Source organism: Schistocerca serialis, chromosome 3 (genome assembly GCF_023864345.2).
Source record: "Schistocerca serialis cubense isolate TAMUIC-IGC-003099 chromosome 3, iqSchSeri2.2, whole genome shotgun sequence".
Lineage (NCBI taxonomy): Eukaryota > Metazoa > Arthropoda > Insecta > Orthoptera > Acrididae > Schistocerca > Schistocerca serialis.
In genome coordinates, this window is record NC_064640.1 from 252916736 (window position 1) to 252939396 (window position 22661).

Here is a 22661-nt window from a genome sequence, read left to right on the forward strand (position 1 = left end):
TGATAAAATGTAAATTTATTTATATCATTAGGATAAAATGTGTTAAAATACAACCCAAATCACCTACAGATATAATCATGTATTATTCCTTTTGTACTATATTCATACAGCAAGTAACACTTAACTATTTGCTGTCCTTCCTAGTGTAGCAATTTTACTGGCCAGCAATGTATATCAAGAAAGTAATTACCTAATATGTTAACCTGTGGTGCACTTCATATTACAGTATCCATTTGGATACCAGCTCATTTTCTGTTATATGAGAATGTAAGCATCCTTCTTCTTTCCATTGCTTAAATAAGACTGAACCCTACCAAATAACTCATCCTTTATTCCACAGTGTTCTAATTCATTCAACAATATACAAGAAAAACAATAGAGTTCAATCAGGAAAAGAAATATGCTGGCTTTTGAAGTGGACTTAGCAGAATAGACAATTTACAAATAATGACCAAAAATTGTAGAATGAAAAAATGAATATGAAATGCCCCTTTTTGTGATTCATAGGTTGTGAGAAAGCTTTTTGACTCAGTTTCAACACAATTTGTACTCAAAGCTTTTGAGAAACAATGCATTAATTTAAACTATATTAGAATGATGTGCACCTAAGATGGCAAGAGGTAGGGAAGGGGCAGTGTACCATGACTCATCACCCAGTAACATCATTCTGCCGTGCTTGTCCATAGTGTGCACTTCAGGGTGTACATAGAACAATTAAATTGTTTTCTGTGTCAGTATAGGAACAATAAGGTTTTTCTTAGCATTTGTACTCTACTGTTAGTGAAAATTGCAACACTCAGAAACAATGGTCTGGACCACTCCAAAACTGGAGGATGTATAGAACAGTGGAACAATAATAGGTGATTAAGACTGGGGAAAGCTGATATGCTTGTAGATCCAGCAGCACTCTCTTTCATATGGCATGGACAGGTCAGTGTCATGCCACCCTCAGACAGAACAGAACCATCAAATGAGTTGCAAGCAAGTGCTGGTATGACTCTTCAATGTCCAAGAGAGCAGTATAAGTATCTCAGAGAGTCTGAATGGGGCAGAATGATTGGCTTCTGGAAAAAGGGTATGAGGAATGAGCAGATAGAAGAGGGTCATGCACAGTTACGAGTGGGTACTGGACACAGCATATGGCCACAGAATGGAATGATCACTATCTTATCCATATGGCCACAACCAACAGAACAGCTGTGTCCACAGTGTTGGCTCAATGTTGGTGTAGTGTAGGGGGTGTGGACATGTCTGTGTAGATGATTCAACACCCTCTGCTGGGGCTGGACTAACGGCACACGTTGTTGTGTTGGCTTCCACTGACCAGAAACCACAGACACCTCAGACTGCAATGAGCACCTGAATGCCATCACTGTGTACTGTGTGGCAGAATGAAGTGTTTTTTGATGAATCCCATTTCGACTTGTCCTGCAGTGAGTGATAGCTGCATACGTGTTAGGTGCTACTGTGTTAAACACAATCAGGCAGATTGCAAAGTTGAGCAGCATAGAGGGCAAATGACAAATGTGACAGTTTGGGGTGACAATGCCTATAATGTGCAATCTCATCTCCTACATATTGAGGGCAATCTGAACAGCATCTGCTATGCCAGGCAGGCTTTAGAGTCTGAAGTAATGCCCCTCGACATGGCTTTTTTCACCAGAACATTACCCGCCCACATGTGGCCAGGAAAGTGCAATCCATCTTTGAAGAACAATGTGTACCACTGCTACTCTGGCTTGCATATTTGCCTGACATGTCGCCTATCAAACATGTCCAGTATATGTTCGGTCAGCAACTTGATCATTTTGGTCCATCTCCAAACATTGTTGGTGCTTTGTGGATGTGAATACAAACTACATGGCAGTTTATACCCCCAGCAGCATATACAGGACCTCTCTGATTCCCTACTGCAGGGTCCAGAGACTCCGATTCTAGCATGTAGCTACACATCATACTGAATTCTCTCTGTCAAAATCATGAACAGTTCTGTAATTCTAATCATTTGTGTTGTCTTGTCCCTTAACTGTGGAATAAATTTCATTGTAATCACATCTCCTCCTAAGAGTTGAAATGTTCACAAATGGTGGTGTAGTTTTTAATTATGACTGACCTAAAGTGAACACAAATAGTATTACACTAACATGCAATAGCTATAGTCTTGCAAGTATCTAAATTTTTCAAGAGTTGCCAGGTAACAGCTGGTGCTGATAGTGTGGGATAGAAAAACAGAGCACAATGGTGAGTCTGTATAGTATTCAACATCTCTCTCTTTGCAGACTGCATAGCATAGCTGCCCTCTAACTTGCATGAAACTCTGGTATGCTACAGAATATACAGGATGTCCTAGAAATGAGCAACAAACTATGATAGGTTGTAGAGGCTGTCTTGAAGAACAAATTGAGAATAGGAACCCATGTCCAGAAACAACATCGAATGACACTGCAGAGCATCAAAGTTATAGCCACCAGTGCCTGCTTCTAGGCCACCTCTTTGGCAGCAGGCGTGACTTTTTATGCTGACCAACCATAGGTGGAACATCTCGCAATATTGATTGTTATTCATGGGTTGCAACTGATTGCTGTGGTCACCAATGGAGAAGATGGAGCTAGCTGCTGCATAGAAAGGCTTTGTCTCCTACAAATGTAATGCTCTGTTGCCTAGGTGAATGACAGTTTCAGACATGGGTTTCCATCACAGTTTATTTTTCTCCTGGAACCCTAAGTGTCCAATGTTTTTCAGTAAACAGGAGAAAAATAAACTGGAGATGGAAATCTGTGTCCAAAATTGTCATCCAACAAGGCAACAGAGCATTGCACTCGTAGGAGATAAGGCACGTCTACACAGCAGCTAGCTCAATCTTCTCTCCTGTGATAATGGCAGTCAGTCACGATCGTTGACTAACAAACAACCTTGCGAGACTTTCTGCCTATAATCTTTCAGTGTAAAAGGTTACATTCGCTGATGAAGGGCTGGCCTAATGGCAGGCACCAGTGCCTATAACTTCAATGCTCTGTGGCAGCATTGGACACTGATTTCTATCCTCAATTTGTTCCTCAAGACACCGTCTACAACACCTCGAAGCTTATCACATTTCTAGAATGCTGTGCACACTTCAATGCTACTTCATCCATTAGACTTTTTCAGGATAGTGGGTAAGTCAGACCTGAAAGAGGAGTCTGGCAAAATGATTTCTTATCAAAACTATTTACAGCAACCTTAGGGCAACTTTTCAAATGCTCAAACAGGGAAAAAAAGGAAGAATGAATACATGTTAGTGGAATGCGTCTGAAATACCTTGATTTTGCTGATAACATTGTACTGCTTGCCTCTTGCACACACACTCTCTTCAAAAACATGAACTTCATTGAACAAGTTTAAAATTTGGCTTAAAAATCAATCACAATGAGACTAAAATAATGTTTCATAAAGATATCAAACAGAAAACAGTGGATTAGTTTATGTATTTCAGGCAGTTAATAACAATGTCTGGATGGAAAGAGAAATAAGGATGTTTTTAGAGACTAAATGTGGTTTTCAAACCTGAGCTTCTGATACATCAGAAATGGAAGTTTACAATTATTGTGTGTTCTCAGTTATGACTTAAGGTAGTGAGACATGAAATTCTAAGACAAAAAACATCCAAAACCTAGTGATCACTTTGTTAGCAGAGGATAATTATATTTTAGGAATTACTAGGAAGGACAAGAAAACAAAAGGATGACTCGGTAATTACAACCACAGTGAAAATGAAAGGGAGTGAGTGGAACATTTAGCCAATCAAATTGATGGTATCCAGACCAAGGGAGTTCTTATCTGGATCAAGATTTAATGTAAGGTGGGCAGATGAGATTAAAAAATGTGCAAGAACAACATGAATGTGTATATGTGCAGACTGCAGAATGGAAAAGGCTAGAGTAAACTTTTATCTGTCAGTTGCTGTCTGACATTTGATGATGATGATGATGATGATGATGATGATACAAAGTGTTACAATATTTCAGCTATGTATTTCTAAACATTATAGACATGACTAGCAGGTGAAGTTTTGTGTACAACATTTGTGTAGAAATGATATGTTTCCATGTAGCATAAATGTAAAACTGCCACCCACTCAAATGTTGGTTTCAACACTACACTACTTTACTATGCATGATACTATTGGAGGTCACTGTCTTCCTCTAATGTTTGAACTGATTTACTCAGCCAGTTAACCTATAATAAAATAACACTAACTCATATTTTTAACTTTTGCATTAATATTGATGTTTCTTATATAGTGTTCACGTTTGTCGTTGGCCACAATGAGTGCTTATGTGATACAGGCAGCTGATGTTACTGACAGTTTTTTCCACATCACAATTCTATCATGTACAAGTTTTGTTAGAGTGTAAGAGTGGTTCTGTGGATGCTCACAGTCAATAAGGAAAACTGTGGTACTCCTAGGAGTCAAAACAGTGTTGACTTTGAAGCAGATATGCTTAGAGTTGAAGAGAAACTGTGTGCCGAGTACTGCAGCCATTGCATGTGACAAGGATTTGCTTCACAACACTACTGCGCTCTACATAAGCAGTTTCTGTACCCTTATCCTTACCAGAAGGTACAGACTATAAACCTGTCAGATTTTGGTGCTTGTGTCAACTTTGGTGCTTGGTTACTAAAGTATTATGTGGGCATTACCTTATTTTCAAGGTAAAGTATTTATACTGACAATACACGTTACCAGGAAACCATTTTCAATAATCAAAACGGCCACATTCCCATGGATTTCAGCTTGCTGTCAGCAACTACGTATGGATAGGTATCACTGGCAGTGATTTTTTTTCAGTCATACTTCTCTCCTTTCCTCCTGATTTGTCAGAGATATCTGATTTTTCTGCCAAATGTACTGGTAGATTTGATGAAAAAATATGGTTTCAACATAATGGCTCACACAACAAATTTTGCAATTCCCATCCATTTCTTCTGCTTGTGGGTCTCAATGATGAGTCTTGTTTATGAGACCCCAGTACACTTGGAGAACGACTTGTTTGCACAGATTATGGGTGCAGCAGAAGTTTTTACTGATGTGTCAGAACATATTGCATATATACTATTTGTGCAACAAATGTGGTGGGTATTATATCAATCTGTTTTTGAAGGTAACTACATTAGGAATATCAAAATTGACACAATAGTGAAAAAACAAATAAAATTTTGTTTCCTTTTTTAACATGGAAACAGACCATTTCCAGATCTGTACATCTACGTAAAAGTCCACGTCATCTATCAGTGTTAATAGGAGTGTCATCAAATCCCACATAGTTACCTATCCTCATAAACATAATAATTTATATTCTTTTCTGGTTCTCCCATTGGTAAAAGCCACAACAACCACATTTCCTACAAAAAAATCAAATCCCCTATTTTATCAAACTGACATATTTCACATGTTCCCTCAGCTTAAACAGAATTCGTTTCTCTCCTATTCAAAAAGAAAAGCCATTTTTCATCTCAGGAGAAACTGACATGTCACATTCTTTGATTTTTCTACCTGTACCTCTGGCCTTGGTATGCTAGCAGAACTAGCTGAGATAACGACCATCAGAGGAGAGGTCTAACTCCACTCAGTGCCAGTTTAGACCTTCTACACCTCTACCTCTACACCTACCTCTATGCCTCTACTCCTTCTGCCTCTCCACTAGCCATGTTGTTTTCTGTGGGGGCCTCACTAGCCAGTAGAACATCATTTGGCAGGAGTCTGGCAAGGATCTTGGTGGCTCCTTCCCGTCATTGCTGTATCAGATTCCATTCTGGTGCATCAGCATCCCCACAGGCTGATAACATGGGGAGGAAGGGTTTGCTATCCCCCCTGAGACAGCAATACAGAGGAGCTCACAATTGTTATCATACTGCTGAGAGCGCCACCAGTGGGACACCCCAAGCACTGTTGTGTGCCAACTTCATCACATCTCTTGGGTAGCACCTCTGCCAGTTATTTTTAGATAATTGCTAGAGCAGCATTTTGCATTATCACAATGGACATGTTTATGCTTGCTTGAGCTAATTTTCAGCTGTTTATTTCAAACTTTAGTATTGAAACTTGTGCTATGGATTGGTCTTGCTTGGAATGTTCCTTCACAGAATTTCTCTTGAGCCTACAGTGACTCTGCAGAAATATGCTTTCCATTGTGCAGGGTTTGAACAAAAATATGGAAACAATGCAAGAAATGCATGCTTGGACATAAATGCAGATGGATGCTTCTGTAGCCAAGGGAGCTGAAGTGTTTCATGTTTCAAAAGGCACCATATCAAAGATGTATACCACATACAGGGAAAGCAGGAAAACATTATCTGCTAAATGACAACACAGATGAAGTGTGTGTTGAGTGATCATAACAGATGATAATTGAAGAGGATTCTGAGGAAAAATAAAAGAATGACAGCTACAAAAGTCACTGCACAACTGAATGTCACACTCATGAACCTTGTCAGCATCAAAAAAACATTCAGGGAGCTCAATAAGCAGGCAATTGCAGGGCAATCTGGAATTATTGCGGGGTGAGCTGGAATTCCAAAACCACGCATCAGTGATGAAAGTGTTGGTAACAGAAAAATGTGGTGCCAAAGCCATAAAATGTGGACTATGGTGCCATGGAAGAAAGTCATTTGGTTGGACACTGTTTCGAACTTCTGGCTAAGTTCGTGTCCCAAATGTGAAACATGGTACACCAGGGGCTGAATAGGTATTCTGCAAGGTCGTACTACTACCAAGGTTATGTGAGCATTCTGGCTGATTAGGTCCATCCCATGTTACAACATTCATTCCCAAATGATGATGCCGTGTTGGAACATGACAACAGCTTACATCAACCAGGACTGATTTTGTGAGTACAGGGATGAAATGTAATATCACTCCTGCTCATCACAGTCACCAGTTCTCAATATTATTGAGTCTTTGTGGTTTACTTTGGAGGGAAGGGTGCTTGATAGCTATCCATCTCCATCATCATTACCTAAACTTGCCACCATTTTGCAGAAGGATTGTTACAAGATTCAATTGAAAACCATAAATTACCTGGATTTATCCATTCTGAGATGACTGGAAGCTGTTTTAAATACCAATGGGTTTCCTACACTTATTAGGCATTGCAATTTGTTGTGGTTTTGGTGTTCCCACATTTTTGTCCATCCCATTTATGTGTCCGTATCCACTATTCTGGAGCTTCTATTGTAGAATGTTAATAAAAATGTATTAGTAAAAGTACAAAAGTAAGCAATCTCCCCATAAAATGAGTGTGTTAAGTGTGATGCCCCACCTAGTGACATCCAAAAGAAACAGGATATGTTGTGATAGTAGGTTGTATCCTCTTCCTTGCTCTGTCACTGGCATCGTTAACGCTAACACAACACTACAACCTACATGTATTTCTTACACAAAACTATTACATTGAATAGATAGCACACACACTTCATGAAGGAATGCTCCAAGGTGATGCAAATAAAATAAAATACCACTGCAATTTAGATGGTTAAACCACTTTGGGACATCCAGGTCACAGTTATTTATTAAAGTGCAATGGTAATTTGTGTATATACACTTCAAAACTACCTTGATTACTGACACAGAAAGGTTCAGCATGTATTTAATTTCTGATTAAAGATTATAATGTAAATGGGTAAACTGAGGAAATTGTATCTTTAGTGTGAAAAACTGTTGACACAGGCAAATGTCTACAACAAGAATGTAACAGTTGACATTCACTGTGGTATTATGAAACAATAAACAGATTCTGGTTGTGATATCTGACAACTGTTCTATATTCTCAGTGAGCTGTAAATTGCCCCAAAGGACTGTGAAATAATATTTAACAGTGTGATACAAGCAAAGCACTGTTACAATGAGGTGAATGATTAGTCTGCATGGGGGAAGACTGTCACAACATGGTAGTGCTTACTAAACCTGTGACATACTGACTGACATATTGACTGACATAAAGGCTGATGCATTAAGCGTCTGACAATAAGTAGAAAAATAAAATGATGAATCTCTTATGCTTATGGCCATGTCAGCTGATGTGGCTACATCATGAGTGTTTGCATAACAAGGTAGAACTTCTCAATATTTGACAGTGTTTGCTCTATGTTTCAGCTGTAGCTGCCCCATAGAACACTGCATCCAAGCATTCCTGTTACAGAATTTATTTCCCACCTTAACTGCTCTTACTGTTTGTTAAACATTATCACAAATGGTAGTGTATTACAAAATTTTGCTGCCATTTCCATATTTATGGCAACTTGCTCTAGGTAAACACTTGAAATTGGCTTTTCAAGCTGAAACTAGTGACGTAACTAAGAGCAGCTTTCAAAAAATATTACAGCCTTCATTCACCAAATTTCTCTCACCCAGTACTGTTACTGCTTTGGGCTACAAATGGAATTATGAAAGCAGACAACTGCCTTATATTTCTTAAAAGTTCTTCACCAATCTGGGAGACATTGATAATATTTGTGTATTAAAAGATGCTATAGTAAATATTATGTTTCAACTGTTTCCAGAAATTTCATACTGAACAAATATCAGAAATGACAGTGAGGAGCTGTCTCAACAGATTTGACTCCCAATTACTCCCAGCAACAAATTCAACTTCAGTTAAATTTTAGAGGCTAAAGTCATAGCCTTTCTTCAGTGTGTTCTTTAAGAGGTATTCTAATAAGAAACCATATAGCCATGTGCTGTCCATAATCTCCAATCTTCCTACATTAATAGCTCAATCTCAAATCATTACCAAGGGCAAGATTGACCATAAGGTCAGATTTTACACTTTTTAGCACAACATGATTAAGTTCCACTGCTGTTGCACAGTATGTGTCTTGTGGCTTCCCCTTCCTTACATGTACCAGGTTCACTGAAATTTGCAGGTCAAAACTTTCACTCTTAACATATCTTTCAAGTCTGTAATCCTCGTTGTATCGGTTTCTGCTATACCCTGTTCTCCATGTACCACTACCCCTATTTCTATCCCATATCTTGACCCACCCTCCTCCCTCCACCCAAAAAGTCGCTTACTGTCCTGCTGGTTCAATATTTCAACGAAATTATCTACAGTGATTTATTGTCTTTACTCGTACCACGTACCATTTTTGTATTTTTACTGATAATTTGCCAGATAAAATGGACATTCTTCAGAGACAAAATGCTTCAGTGTCAACTGCATGTTTTGTAATGGACATAAAAAGAATCACTAATTATTATAATATAAGAAATAGTCTTCAGAGCAAAATCTCTAGTTAGGGTCAGGTTTCATTTCCAAACAGCATAGCCCACAAAAAATGTAAATATCTGAACCTGTTAAATATAGTTCAACAAATGACAGGCTCTGATAATACTAACACAAAGTGTAAGAGGGGCTTTATAGAAACCACTTCTTGGCTAAGTAAATCATTTACCTGACATCAAGCACAAGTACACTTATCACTATTCACACATTTGTATTTAATTGAGTACAATACTTATGCTGGTGCTTTTAGCAAGAAGGTCTTACAGAAACTTCTTATTTCCACAATTCCAAGTACAACATAGTTCATACTTTATACCCATTATTGTAATATGTTTCATTTCTTCCATCACTATGCTTGAATTTTCTCTCAAAAGAAATAAAAAATATCAAAGTTGTAGCAATACATAAAATATCCTTAGGGTGCAGGTTTGGTGCAAGTTTTACTGCATGATTGATTTCAAGATTTCATGTCTCATCTTTATATATACCTGTGCACATGGTAAAAAAAGAATTAAGATTACGTAAATTAGTTCATATACAACACAACATACATTTCTTGTAAAGTATATGCTGTAAGCTAATCAGTTAACCATTCTTAAGGTTGGGTTGGAGGTCTGTGCTGAATCCCAATACATAGAAATTATACTTAGTCATAGCAAATACCAGTACTAGTTCAATAATATTTTCTATCTTCAAATGTATATCTGAAGATGAGATGTGAAGTCTTCAGATTGATCATGCAGTAAAACTCGTAATGCCATTACTGCACTATGAGGCTATTTCATTTATTGTTATCACTGTATCTGGCTGCATTCCCACCGTCCACTATGTAGGTTAATGAAGATGTGTGTATCAAAATTTTTACTTCAAAGAATGTTATAAAGATTCTCTCTCTCTCTCTCTCTCTCTCTCTCTCTCTCTCTCTCTCTCTCTCTCTCTCTCTCTCTCTCTCTCTGCTTTGGACAATTTCCTTAACACTGATAAGTAAATTCCACTCATTACAAAATAAGAAATAAAAAAAATCATGATTTACAGTGCTCATTTAATGAAATGCTTTTACATTCTGTTTCCTTTGCTAAATCACAAATTACTAAATCATAATTGCCTGCTTCCCTAGTTACTGTATTACTGAGATTCCTGTGAAGGTCCTTGTATGCTGCAGTCTTTGCTAATGTTGTCACAACTGTAATGGGAATCACTGTACGTAATGTTTGACTGTAAATCATTTAAGCTTTGTAGTTTGCGCTTCTTACTGTTAATATAAAAAACTATCTCACCTCACCTCTAAATAGGCATAGAATAGTTCACAAACCATACACAGGCAGGCCAGTGTACCAGGTCATTGTTCATTACACTGACACTCAAAATTTATCTGTGTCTGGTTATTACCCTTATTGTATAAGCGGATGATAAGGGTTAGAAGGTATTTACAGAACCCTCCAGTTACCTAAGATATATGTGGCTTTATTTAAATTCCTCTGTTATTCACGCTGTTCAGAATGATAAGCTGGGTGTTAGTGATAGATTATTTAGCTCACATACGTGTGAAAACTATTCCTCAGGCATAAGTCATCATTATCAAGAGTGGTGTTAAGTGGTCCATGTTTAGTCATCTCAGTTATAATTGATATGACCTTTATAATCCTAAACCAAGTGCTAATAAATAAAAAAACAATAAATCAAAAAAATGCAGAGTATTACTATGTAGCAAATCCACGATCCCTTGCATAAAGTGTTTCACTGAATGTTGTTTACTAGATGAGCATAATCGCAGAAGGATAAGTAATTTCAAATGCCAAGTGCAAACACTGAAGGCATTGGTTTACATTCAGATCCATAATGAATCCATAAATAATCATCACAAAAATATTTCCATTTCAACTCCACTATTGGCAGTAAGTGTTAAAATTGATTGAAAATGTGGCAGTGGACCATAATGCAATCATTCTCATTATTTGCAGCACGACTGTCACTCATCCCATCCTAGCAATCCCAAAGTGACAAAATAATAATGAAATTCAAAGTTATAGCTACTCTATGGAAAGATAAATGAAATGATCACTTCATTATGTATTTCTGTGTGTTCCACGAGCAGTAGGGTAGTGAATATTCAAACCAACATCTCAAGAGCTTAAAATTATGCCCAGTAGTTTCACTGGTAGGCTAAATATCCTTAATGTCAATTTATTTAACAGTATCTGGATCAAACAAGTCTACAACCAATAACTAATACTACAACAGTTACAGTAAAACATTTCACAAATCAGCACATCTATTTCATATTTTATATTACTTCCTTATATCATAAGAAGTGAAACACTGCTTTACAGAGAGCAACTTCATTTCCTTTCTTTTTCCATACAATGTTGCTCCAATTTTGCCCTTCTGCAGTGTTTTATTAACCCTATTTGTGCATTATCTCTAGAATAGGTAAATGTTTACCAACAGTACCCATAGAGACTAGGACTTTTGGCGGCCTGTCAACTTTTTTTTTCATTACTTTGTGTGTCTCCATTTCTGTATGATTTTTTGTTATGTTCCAGTGAGATCCCAATTTTAATTTCATTAGTAACAAAACATCATGGAGATTTACTCAGATTTTATATCTTCAGTTGATTTCTCTATAAAGTGCTCTGTTGCAGAAGTGGCTGATTACTTGATTTGCAAGTTGACTTCTAAAATTAATATGGGTAACAGGCTATGCTGAACTGGTTGTCAAAGCAAAATGTTGCTGTAGACAACTGAGTCATTCAAAAAGCAATAAAATACCTTCATCTACCAGCATTTCGACTTCCAAGCTATTGTATACCAATCCTCTAACTATAAAAACCAATCAAATGTGAAAAATAACACACCTCCTTCATATAGCTTTTCTCAGTTTCTACAAGAGTTCAGAAAATAGTATGCATCTGCACTGAAGTTATCATTGCTGTCGAGGTGCATATAAATTATTGTATGTGCGGTCTCTGTTCTATCAGACATGTCCAACAGAACAGATGCCACACATATAACAATAAAATCAATACGCGAGTTGTTTGTAAGCATATTTATGGCTATACTTCATAGTGTAGGAAACATGAGTATCAACTTAACTTTTTTGTTGTTTGTATCAGGAATATCAGAAGAATGAATCCACAGCTAATAAATGCTAATTGAATACAAAACCATCTCCAAGGAGGAGAGCTCCAAAGTTCATCAGTAAATATTTACAGTGTTACTCACTTGTTTGCTGATGTGAGTTTTGCTTGCTCATAGTTACTCACACTAATGAATTTATAAAATTAGTTATTTGAATAAAAATATTTTTAGTGAAGAATATTATAAATTTATTTTTTAATTTCTAGGTTTCCAATGGATTATTTTATAGTATGAGCCACCTTATTAAAAATGGTGTTACTTTCATGAGACCTGTACAATCTTAGTAAAAACAATGACAACCTATGTTGTATGTGACATGTCCTATACTGGTACTATTATGCCAATAATTATAAGTAAATAAATGAAATCTTGTTTAAGATAAACACCATTAATTCTCATGATAAACATAGTCATTTTGCTGCATTATGATACAAATAAAATGAAAAGAAATTTAATATGTTTCATTTGGTTAAGGAGTTTTAAGTATGAAACTAAACTTCACTGTAAGACAAGTGTCACACTTCAATTCATAAAAATTTGTATACTGAAAATACATGGCAAAGGAAGTCTACACATCCACAATAGCTAGATAAACTGCCTTACACTAATCATGTAAATTTTGTACTAAAATATATTCTTCACTATTGGCCAATTTCAACCATAAATAAAATATTTTATTCAGACAGCAGAAAGTCTCAGTGGAACCATTATGTCTTATTTTAAAATATATATAGCATACTTTGTAGATCAATGGACGGCATGCAGAAGGAATTAGCAGTATCTAAATGAGTCACAGCAGTCACCACAGAGCACAAGAATAAGTAACAGCATCCGTAGTCAAATGTAATTGTTTTTCCTCATAATTTTCTGACTTTCTCTGTAACTATGCATTTCATGAAATGAATACAGCTGGAGTACTGATTTTTTTTCATTTCGTTAAACTATTGTTGGCTTGGACTCATTTCACAAAGCTGTGCTCTTTATAACTGAATGATTTATTGTATGATTTATTATATTAAACTACCAGAGAAAATATAATTATACTCCCATACTTTACAGTTCAGTTTTTTACATGCTGCATTGAAGCACAGTAATTAGTACAATTAAGTACCTAAATTACACAATTATTTTATTGTAAGTACCTGTCATCATCTGTAATTGCCGGGGTGGAAGAAGACCCCTGGTTAGGACAATACTCTATATCAACATCAAGGTACCGAATACCACGAATTAATTCCCCCCAGACATCAGAATCTTGTGTGAGAAGAAAATGGCTGACTGTTTGCCTTGGCAAGGGTATACTCCCTCTGTTAAAGTGATTTGAATTGTATGTACCAGGAAAGAACAAACCAATAAGAGGCATGTTCTCCAGCTCAGCTCTGTTGAAAAGAAAAGAAAAGAAAAAATGTATTCAAATTCAGTAATTAATTTATTCTGCAAGTTACAATAAATAAATATAGAAAACTATTGATACAATACTATATATATATAAACAAAGATGATGTGACTTACCAAACGAAAGCGCTGGCACGTCGATAGACACACAAACATACACACAAAATTCAAGCTTTTGCAACAAACTGTTGCCTCATCAGGAAAGAGGGAAGGAGAGGGAAAGACGAAAGGATGTGGGTTTTAAGGGAGAGGGTAAGGAGTCATTCCAATCCCGGGAGCGGAAAGACTTACCTTAAGGGGAAAAAAGGACGGGTATACACTCGTACACACACACATATATGTGTGGATGGATATGTGTGTGTGTACGAGTGTATACCCGTCCTTTTTTCCCCCTAAGGTAAGTCTTTCCACTCCCGGGATTGGAATGACTCCTTACCCTCTCCCTTAAAACCCACATCCTTTCATCTTTCCCTCTCCTTCCCTCTTTCCTGATGAGGCAACAGTTTGTTGCAAAAGCTTGAATTTTGTGTGTATGTTTGTGTTTGTTTGTTAGTGTGTCTATCGACGTGCCAGCACTTTCGTTTGGTAAGTCACACCATATTTGCTTTTAGATATATTTTTCCCACGTGGAAAAAAAAATATATATATATATATATATATATATATATATATAAAAAAACTGATCATTCTATTATAACATTGTAAATTTGCAAGATGCTAGTCATTACACCACAGCAAAAACAAATATGAGTCCTGACCCCTCACTTGACAAGATTTTGCTGTGCTAATATAAAAATTCCAAACTGCCTGGTCCTCAGGGAAAAGGATCAGTGAAGGGTAAATCTCATTTGGTAGAAACAGAGAATTAATCTCTCCGACATCATAGAGTGGTTATTTCTCACAAAGTAGACCTAAAGCAAGGCACTAAAAAAAAAAAAAAGAAAAAAGAAAAAAAAGGCCTACAAATGAAATGCTTTACAACGATAAAAAATTATTTTCATGAGTACTAAAAATAATATAAATTCAGAAGAAAATGGCATTAAAGTTTGTACATATCCAGAAAAAGAACTTCTAAAACAGTGCCAATACTAATTTTGCATGTTAATAACCATAAACAAGAAATAAAATTTCTGTGTGTGCATTTTCATTCCACGCCTTGGATTTTTTTTAACATGTTGAGATAAAATCATAAGAAGTGTTTCATGTTAAATGTAATTTAATCATTTACAAATTAGTTTGTGATGTGAATGTAAAATGACTCGTTCCACATCATTACAATTTATCATGCAAAATGATGCATGGATCACTAAACTAACTAACTAATCACTCTCTTTAATACAGTGGCTACACCAGTGACATCAGTCTTCCATAGTACCTTCCATCAATGTATGTGCAATGATGCCTGACATGTCAGTGTTGGATGACAACTTGATGATATTTGGTGGTTACAATACATACTCAGCTGGTGATGTCATGTTGCCATCTATGTCTATATTATCACTGTTTTCTGTATTGCCTTTGAATGATGCTTGCGCATGATCTGTAGATATTTGGACTGCCGCTGGCCTCTGTATGCTCGATAGACCATCCACATAATCACCTTGTGTTGTTTTTTCATTTCATTTTTGATGCACCTGTAGGCCTAGCATTCACTAAATGCAGGACTTATTAGGCTTTTTCGATTTCATTCAATGTGAGTTTTCCTCTGTCTTGGGTTTTATATAATTCTGTGCAAATTTAAGAGTCATATGAGATCACATCTTTGATTATTTTGCAGTTTTCAGCTTAGTACAGATCTTCACTTATATTCTGTTCAATATTTTTATTGTCTCACTTTGGGTCCTAGTATTTCTCCACACATTCTTTGCAATGACACTTGAGTCAATGTCCTAGCATAACATGTTTCCACGCTACACCAGTTTATAACTTTACACAAGTCTAATTCATAACAATCATGTGCGTGTGTCTACACTAGTGTGATGACGTCACAGGCAAAACAAATACTGTGTGCCAAACGCATACAGACATGATCTATCTATTGTGGGCTCAACAATTGTTTATGTACTATTGGCAGGAGGGGGGGAGGGAAAGATTAGTGTTTAACACCCTACGACAATGTGGTCATTAGAGACAGAGCACAAGCTCGGATTAAGGGAAGGATGGAGAAGGAAAGCAGCTGTGCCCTTTCATACTCTATAAAAAAGAATATATGTTGCTGAAAGAAAAGACATATGACTACACTATATTTTTTTCCTTTCCTGAGAGCTTGTGTTGGGGAGGGGGGGGGGGAGCACCTTTAGCCTCACATATATTCTGCATTCATGACCTCATACTGACTTAAATATTAATTTCCAGTCACTGGATCCTTATTACAAAATACTCAGTTTAGGATCCTCTACCATATATTTAATTTTTACCCTCATTTTTGATGCCTAATCCATCCACATAATAGTCCAATATTTCAGTTCTTTCCCTGAATCGTCCCAGACATTCCACTGCATGACTCCTCCATTTTTCTTAAATATTACTGAGTTCTTCAGTAACTTCACACACTATTAGGTGTGGAAGCACAGTCAAAGGAATAAAATACCACACACTGAGTAAGAGCTCAATACTGTAAATGTTAATGAAAGGAGACTATACAATTGTTTCTGCATAGCTTTGTAGAACATCAGAAATTCCTTCATCATATATTCCAGCTACTGCATATTTATTTTAAAAAATTGCCATTATTAATGATGGTGAAAATCCTCTGCCATTTAAAAACAGAATTTACATTCTGATATATGAGTACTATGTAATTGTAAGTTCTCATTCTGTTGCTCATTACACACCTTAAATCTAAAGTCAATTACTTTTACTCCACATTTAACTTGTATGTTACTGGAAAATACCGGTATGTTTGTAAATGATAGCTAACATATACACAACAATTGGTGTGAATTATGCAGCTGAATTCACTGCACTTCGTATGACTGACAGTACTCAACAAAAAATTAATTTCTTGGTGTATGCATACAATGGTATTGTTGCATTTGGCAGTATTTGACAAAAAATGCAAATTTACATACAATATTCAATATACTATCTGGCTAAATCATGAAAGTTATGACAATTATATTAAAATGCATTGTGTTCTTGTTTGCCATCATACAGAAAGATGCAATCAGCACCTTACCTATGATCCCACATCCAAGTAGGGTGGATTTTAAGACAGACAGCCTGATGCAATTCATTGTATTTGTAGGCAGCAATCCAATAGGACAGACAAGCATCTCCAGGCACGGGATTTTCTCCAGACCCTTTACTCCATCCATTGGGGTACTGTTGTTCAGCAAAGCTGATATTAGTACTGTAGTATCCATCAGGGTAATCATGAGGACTGATGCGAATGAGAGGCTCTGTGTCTGTAATCCAAATATCCGTGTGAGAGATAAAACACATCAGTTCTGTGGTGTTTTTTGCACATGGCATCAAACTGGAGTTTCGTTAAAAAAAACCTGTGTTTATAAAGTCGGTAACTTGCAAAAATAGTGAAGTGCCTAAGCATACTCGACTCATGAAACTCTTAAATTACCATTTCCACCCACAAGGCAAAATTTCAAATCTGCTTATAGAACTACTTAAAAAAATAGAAAGAAACCTATGTGTAGCTTTCAGAAATTTTATATTCCTTCCTCAGGAAGGAAAGAGGAATTGGTTGAGGAAGGTTGTAAGGAGATTTAGAGGGACTTGCCTGTTATGAAGACAAAAGGAAACATCTTAGTTTTTCTACTTTTAACTGTTTCTATTGGCAGTATATGGGATTTTGCCTACAGACCTGCAATTCTGTCTTCTTGTAATTTAACAAACCGAAGCATACATGAGATGAAACAACAGCATGTATAATTAATAGATCTCCATAATAAGTGTATTTGCCCAAATAAAGCAAACTGTTATTATGTTTCTAACATAAAATTATATATTCTTATAGAAAATATTTTGGTTTTATAGTTTAGAAGTCCATATTATGAACTAACTAACTAATATACAAACTGTTGAGTCTGTTGGTCCAGCAGTAAAGTGCATGCCTGGTAACCAAAACGTTCTGGGACATATCTTTAATTCTCTTATCTATCAATGTAATTGCTGCATTGCCTAATGAATGATATAAAATACAATTGGTATAATTTGTGAATTATATGTACCACTCACAAACAAATCATATGTGTACTTAAAGATAAAGGCCAGTAACAAACATCATGTTCATTCAAGAATATCAACAGCTGAAACATGCATTCATGATGTACACAACTCCCAAGATTCAACAACTGATGTGGTTCAATAAATTATCACAGCACTGCATCTTTTTCTATAAGAATCTGAAAAGTTGCTTCACATCCTTCTATGGATGAGTTCAACAAATTTTTAATGCTTTCAATGAATTTCTGTATCATTATAGTGAGAAGCATTTTCCCATATTTTCCATACATTACAGATTTGCAGTGCTTTACATTAAAAGAATAGGAAATGAAACAGCATTGTGAGAATTTCTTGAACCACTTCAGAAGTCCAGTCTTGGGCAGTCTGAATAGTTTGGATGCATTTCTTTTAGTTGCTGATATTTATTATTACTGACTATGAAGAGGTAAGTTATGAACTTTAATGAAAAATATATTATATTATTAATTTTGAGGAATATCTGGATAAAAAAATGGTATATATTATTTATAAAATTGCGTTTTTAAACATTAAAAATTTGTTAAATTCATCCTGTAATATTTTATAGGAAGATGGGCAAGAAAATCAGCTGTGCCTTTTCATAGGTATCATCCCAGTATGTGCCTTGATTGATATAGAGAAATCATGGAAAACATAAATATGAATGAGCAGATGATACTTTAAGTGCCAAAAAACAAGGGTAATCAAGCAATTATGAGGATGGCGAGGTTGTAGGTTTTATACCTAGGTTGGTACAGCAGTGTTATTTATAACTGTTTATGCATTAGTGGTTTACAAATTATGACAGTAGGGAGATTCACATTGTCCAACAATAAAGACAATAGCTCCAACATTTGGCTACTCATGAAGAGAATTCATCTACCATGTATATAAAGGGTGAAAGCGTATTAGAAAAGTTGACTTTGTCCTAAATTGGAAACAAAGCAATACCTCAGATTGGGTAGAAAGAAAAAGAAGTTCCCTGAGGCCCTTAAGGACAAGGAAAACCTACATTTAGATATCCAGATGGCTATTGATTGATTGACTTTTTAATTGGTTCAGTTTCAACATACACCACAAATTGTACAAATGGTACTGGACACTTGAAAATGAAGTTCCAGTTACATTTAGTATCGGAAAAAAAGTGAAAGTAAGGTACGTAGGTAAATATACAGTACTTGTAACCTAAGTTTGTTTATAACTGTTTAACGATGCGGCAAAACGAGAATAGAGAAATATATATCATCACCCTAATAAGGACACACAATTAGGCACATATTCCTAAAGTCTAAGTTTACCAGAATTGTTTAACTAAAATTTATTTTTACATATTCAGAAATTCTTTTACAGAATGGAAACAGTAATTTGTTAGGATCACCTTTAGTTTACTTTTAAACATTGGTTATATATTGCATCTAGTATCTTATTATGAAGTATGATACTAATATTAATTATGCTCTTCTGGTAGGATGCTGTTCTGGAATATGTTTGATGGACATTTTATTGCCCCCTGGTACAGTAGTTATGTAGATTTTTGTCCTACATAATTTGTCTGGTTTGACAAACCAGTTGCTATTGAATAAGATAGTTCCACAGATGAATAAGCATTGACCTTCCAGAACACCAAGCTCAGTAAAGTGAAAGTTACAGGATTCCATTTCTTTAAGGCCGCAAATTATTCTTAGAGCTCTTTTTTGTATTCTGAAAACATGTATGCTACGAGTTGAGTGTCCCCAGAAAATGGTCCTACAGCACAGCAGCCAGTGGAACTATGCATATTATAACTTCAGTACTGTTGTTTTGCCTGCTGTATAATTTAATAATACTCTTAGACCATAGCACGTGAATGACAGTTTTTGACTAATTATTTACATGTGTGTCCCATTTCAAGTGTTGCTGAGCACACAGACCCAAAAATGTTGTCACACTTACATTTTCTAGAGGATCATTTTTTAATCTTGTTTGAACAGGCATTTGTGTAGAAAGGGGAGATAAGTGAATGTTGACACAAACTTTTTTTTTTGTATTTACAATGAATTTTTTATGGAAATTCTGAATGTATTTTCATAAAACTTTCTGAGCTGGATCCAATGAGCAATATATTGGAGTCATCAGCAAATAGGATAGTTATTTGGCGACTCTTATGTTCAACAAGGTGTCCACATAAATCAACCTGTCCTAGTACTGAGCCCTGAGGTACATTATGTTTTATTTTTAATTTGCTGGAAAGGAAAGAGCTTTTTTTCCAGCATACTTGTCCTCCTGAATATGAGTATAATGCCTTAACTGCTGTTCCAATATGCTTGACACCATAAACCAAATATGCATGTCATCCACAGGGTGCCTAAAAGCAACATTGATAAACAGTCTGCATTTGCAAGCATACTTCCATGTCTCATCTGTCATAAAATTAATGAAACTATGGAACAATTAAGGATTCCCACTTGACTAGCTCACTCTTATCATGAAAATAATCTTTTTTTGTCCTCAACTGAGGTCTATGAATGGTTTCCTGCACTCTATCATACCACCAAACACAGATTAATAAAAAATGAAACTATGGAGCCATAAGTTTGCCAACCATTCAGGAAATCCTGATCTTGTTATGAAAAAATATGGGGTGTATTTGGCTACAAATGGGCTTCAATTAAAGTAAATGTTACCTGAATAATATGGGGATACTGGAATGGGAGAGACCAACAGTTTATGTAGCAAAACTGTGACAACAATGCACTTGATGAAATGCCCTCTATCTCCATCTAGCTGTATAAGGCTTGAGTCAGTATAGACTAATATCAGTGGCATTAATATGGCAAAAATTTGTGATGCATCTTTATAACTGTTACAACCCTCACTTATTTGTTGAACACAGGGAACGTCTGTAAAAAAACAATTAAAATGGTCTATTAGTTCATGAACTGAACAGTAATAGTTCTTGGTGGAATATCTGTCCAAGCCACAATAGAAATTAATATGAAATAGTTGTTGATAATTCAAGTCCAAGCACCTTTTAGCTAATAAACAAAGGTTTATTAATCATAATTCCATTAAAGCTAGCAGTGGTGGAAACTACAAGTTAATATTTCATACCACCTTGCACACAGTAAACAGTCACGCAGTTAAGAGTTCACAGGTAGAGGTGAGTCCAATAACAGGAACATATGAAAAGACCACTGCTAGGTGACCTTATATTTGTCAGCTACAGAAGTTCACATGACCAGCCTGCAGTATCAGTTGCATTCCTGCTGCAGGCATCCTTGCCGGATGAAAGTGATGTTACACATATTGATATGTTAGTATCTTCCATTAATAAATTTCATGGTGTTACTAAAGTAACTATTACCTAAATACACCCCTTTCCTTTGTGATTTTATACTGAAATATTTAGCACCTTTTTCTTTGTTTTTACATTTTAAATTGATGCATTCTTTAAAATTTATACTTTTGCTTTAAATTTCACTTCCTTTTGCCAATTAGTCTTATGTTTTTTTGTGTGCATGAAATTACTGTGTTGTACCACCACAAATAATAAAAAATATATTATCAGTCACTTTAAAGTGATAGGAAAATTCATTGGTTATAGGATTCATACATTAAAGCATGCATCCTTGAGACACCCACTCATAGAAGAAGAAGAAGAAGGGTTCTTTTCCTATACCAGCATCTGGTATCTGACTTTAGATCATGAAAGTTTATGTAGAACCAACAAAAACATGTACTATTAGCGTCAGAAACAAGTAAACACTATTACTAGAATTTTTATTGAATATATCAACTAATCTTTTTGGCTAAGGACACTAATTCACGATTTTATCTACATAGAGGCAGTTGGTTCAAACCCATTATTGTTTGCCAGTGACCTGAGTCACAGTAGAAACCTCTGTGACGTTTTATGAACTGTGGGCTAGGGACACTGTGCAGTCAAGTCAGGTTACAGTTCTCTGACAATGTTCTAGATGTGAAGTCTATAGTGTGTAAATTTGGATACATGTCACATAATGTGGATTAATGCCATTGTTAAGCCCCTCCTTATGAAAGGCAATAAGAGAGATGTCAGCAGTGAAGCAGGTCAGTAATTATTGATATCATTCTCCAAAATTTTTGAGAAGGTGGTGTCTTCTACAATAGTATCTCACCTTAGCAACAGTAGTATCCTTAGAAAATCACAGTTTGGGTTTCAGAAGGGTTGGTCTTCTAAGAATGCCATTTACATGTTCAATAACCAGATTTTGCAAGCACTAAATAATAAAATAGCGCCAGTTGGTATTTTCTGCGACCTCTGTAAGGCATTTGGCTGTGTGAATCACAGTATTCTCCTAGATAAATTTACATTTTATGGGATTGATGGTACAGCCAACCAATGGATAACATCATATATAACCAAAAGAATGCAGAAATTTGTGCTTTTCAGTTCAAGCAAAATAGTCCAGGGACATAATTCTGACTGGGGAGAAATCACATATGGGATTCCCCAAGGTTCAGTCTTGGGTTCACTACTGTTCCTCATATATGTAAACAATCTTCCATCTAGTATATGACAAGCAGAATTACTTCTTTTTGCAGGTGACACTAGTATTGTAAACAATCTGTGCATACATACAGAAACAGAAGAAATGGTAAATAAAGTTGTTAAAAGTATCATCAACTGGTTTTCTGTGAATGGTCCCA

At 35.9% G+C, this 22661-nt stretch overlaps 1 protein-coding gene across 1 annotated transcript in view; it reads right to left on the bottom strand.

Annotated features, from left to right (window-relative positions):
- Nucleotides 1-22661, bottom strand: part of LOC126470005 (PI-PLC X domain-containing protein 1-like) — a 73572-nt gene that overhangs the window by 24184 nt on the left and 26727 nt on the right. The window contains exons 3-4 of the mRNA XM_050097475.1: nt 16972-17200; nt 13541-13777 (exon numbers count right to left, since the gene is read on the bottom strand). Coding sequence (XP_049953432.1) covers nt 13541-13777; nt 16972-17200 — 466 coding nt within the window. The remainder of the gene's footprint in view (nt 1-13540; nt 13778-16971; nt 17201-22661) is intronic.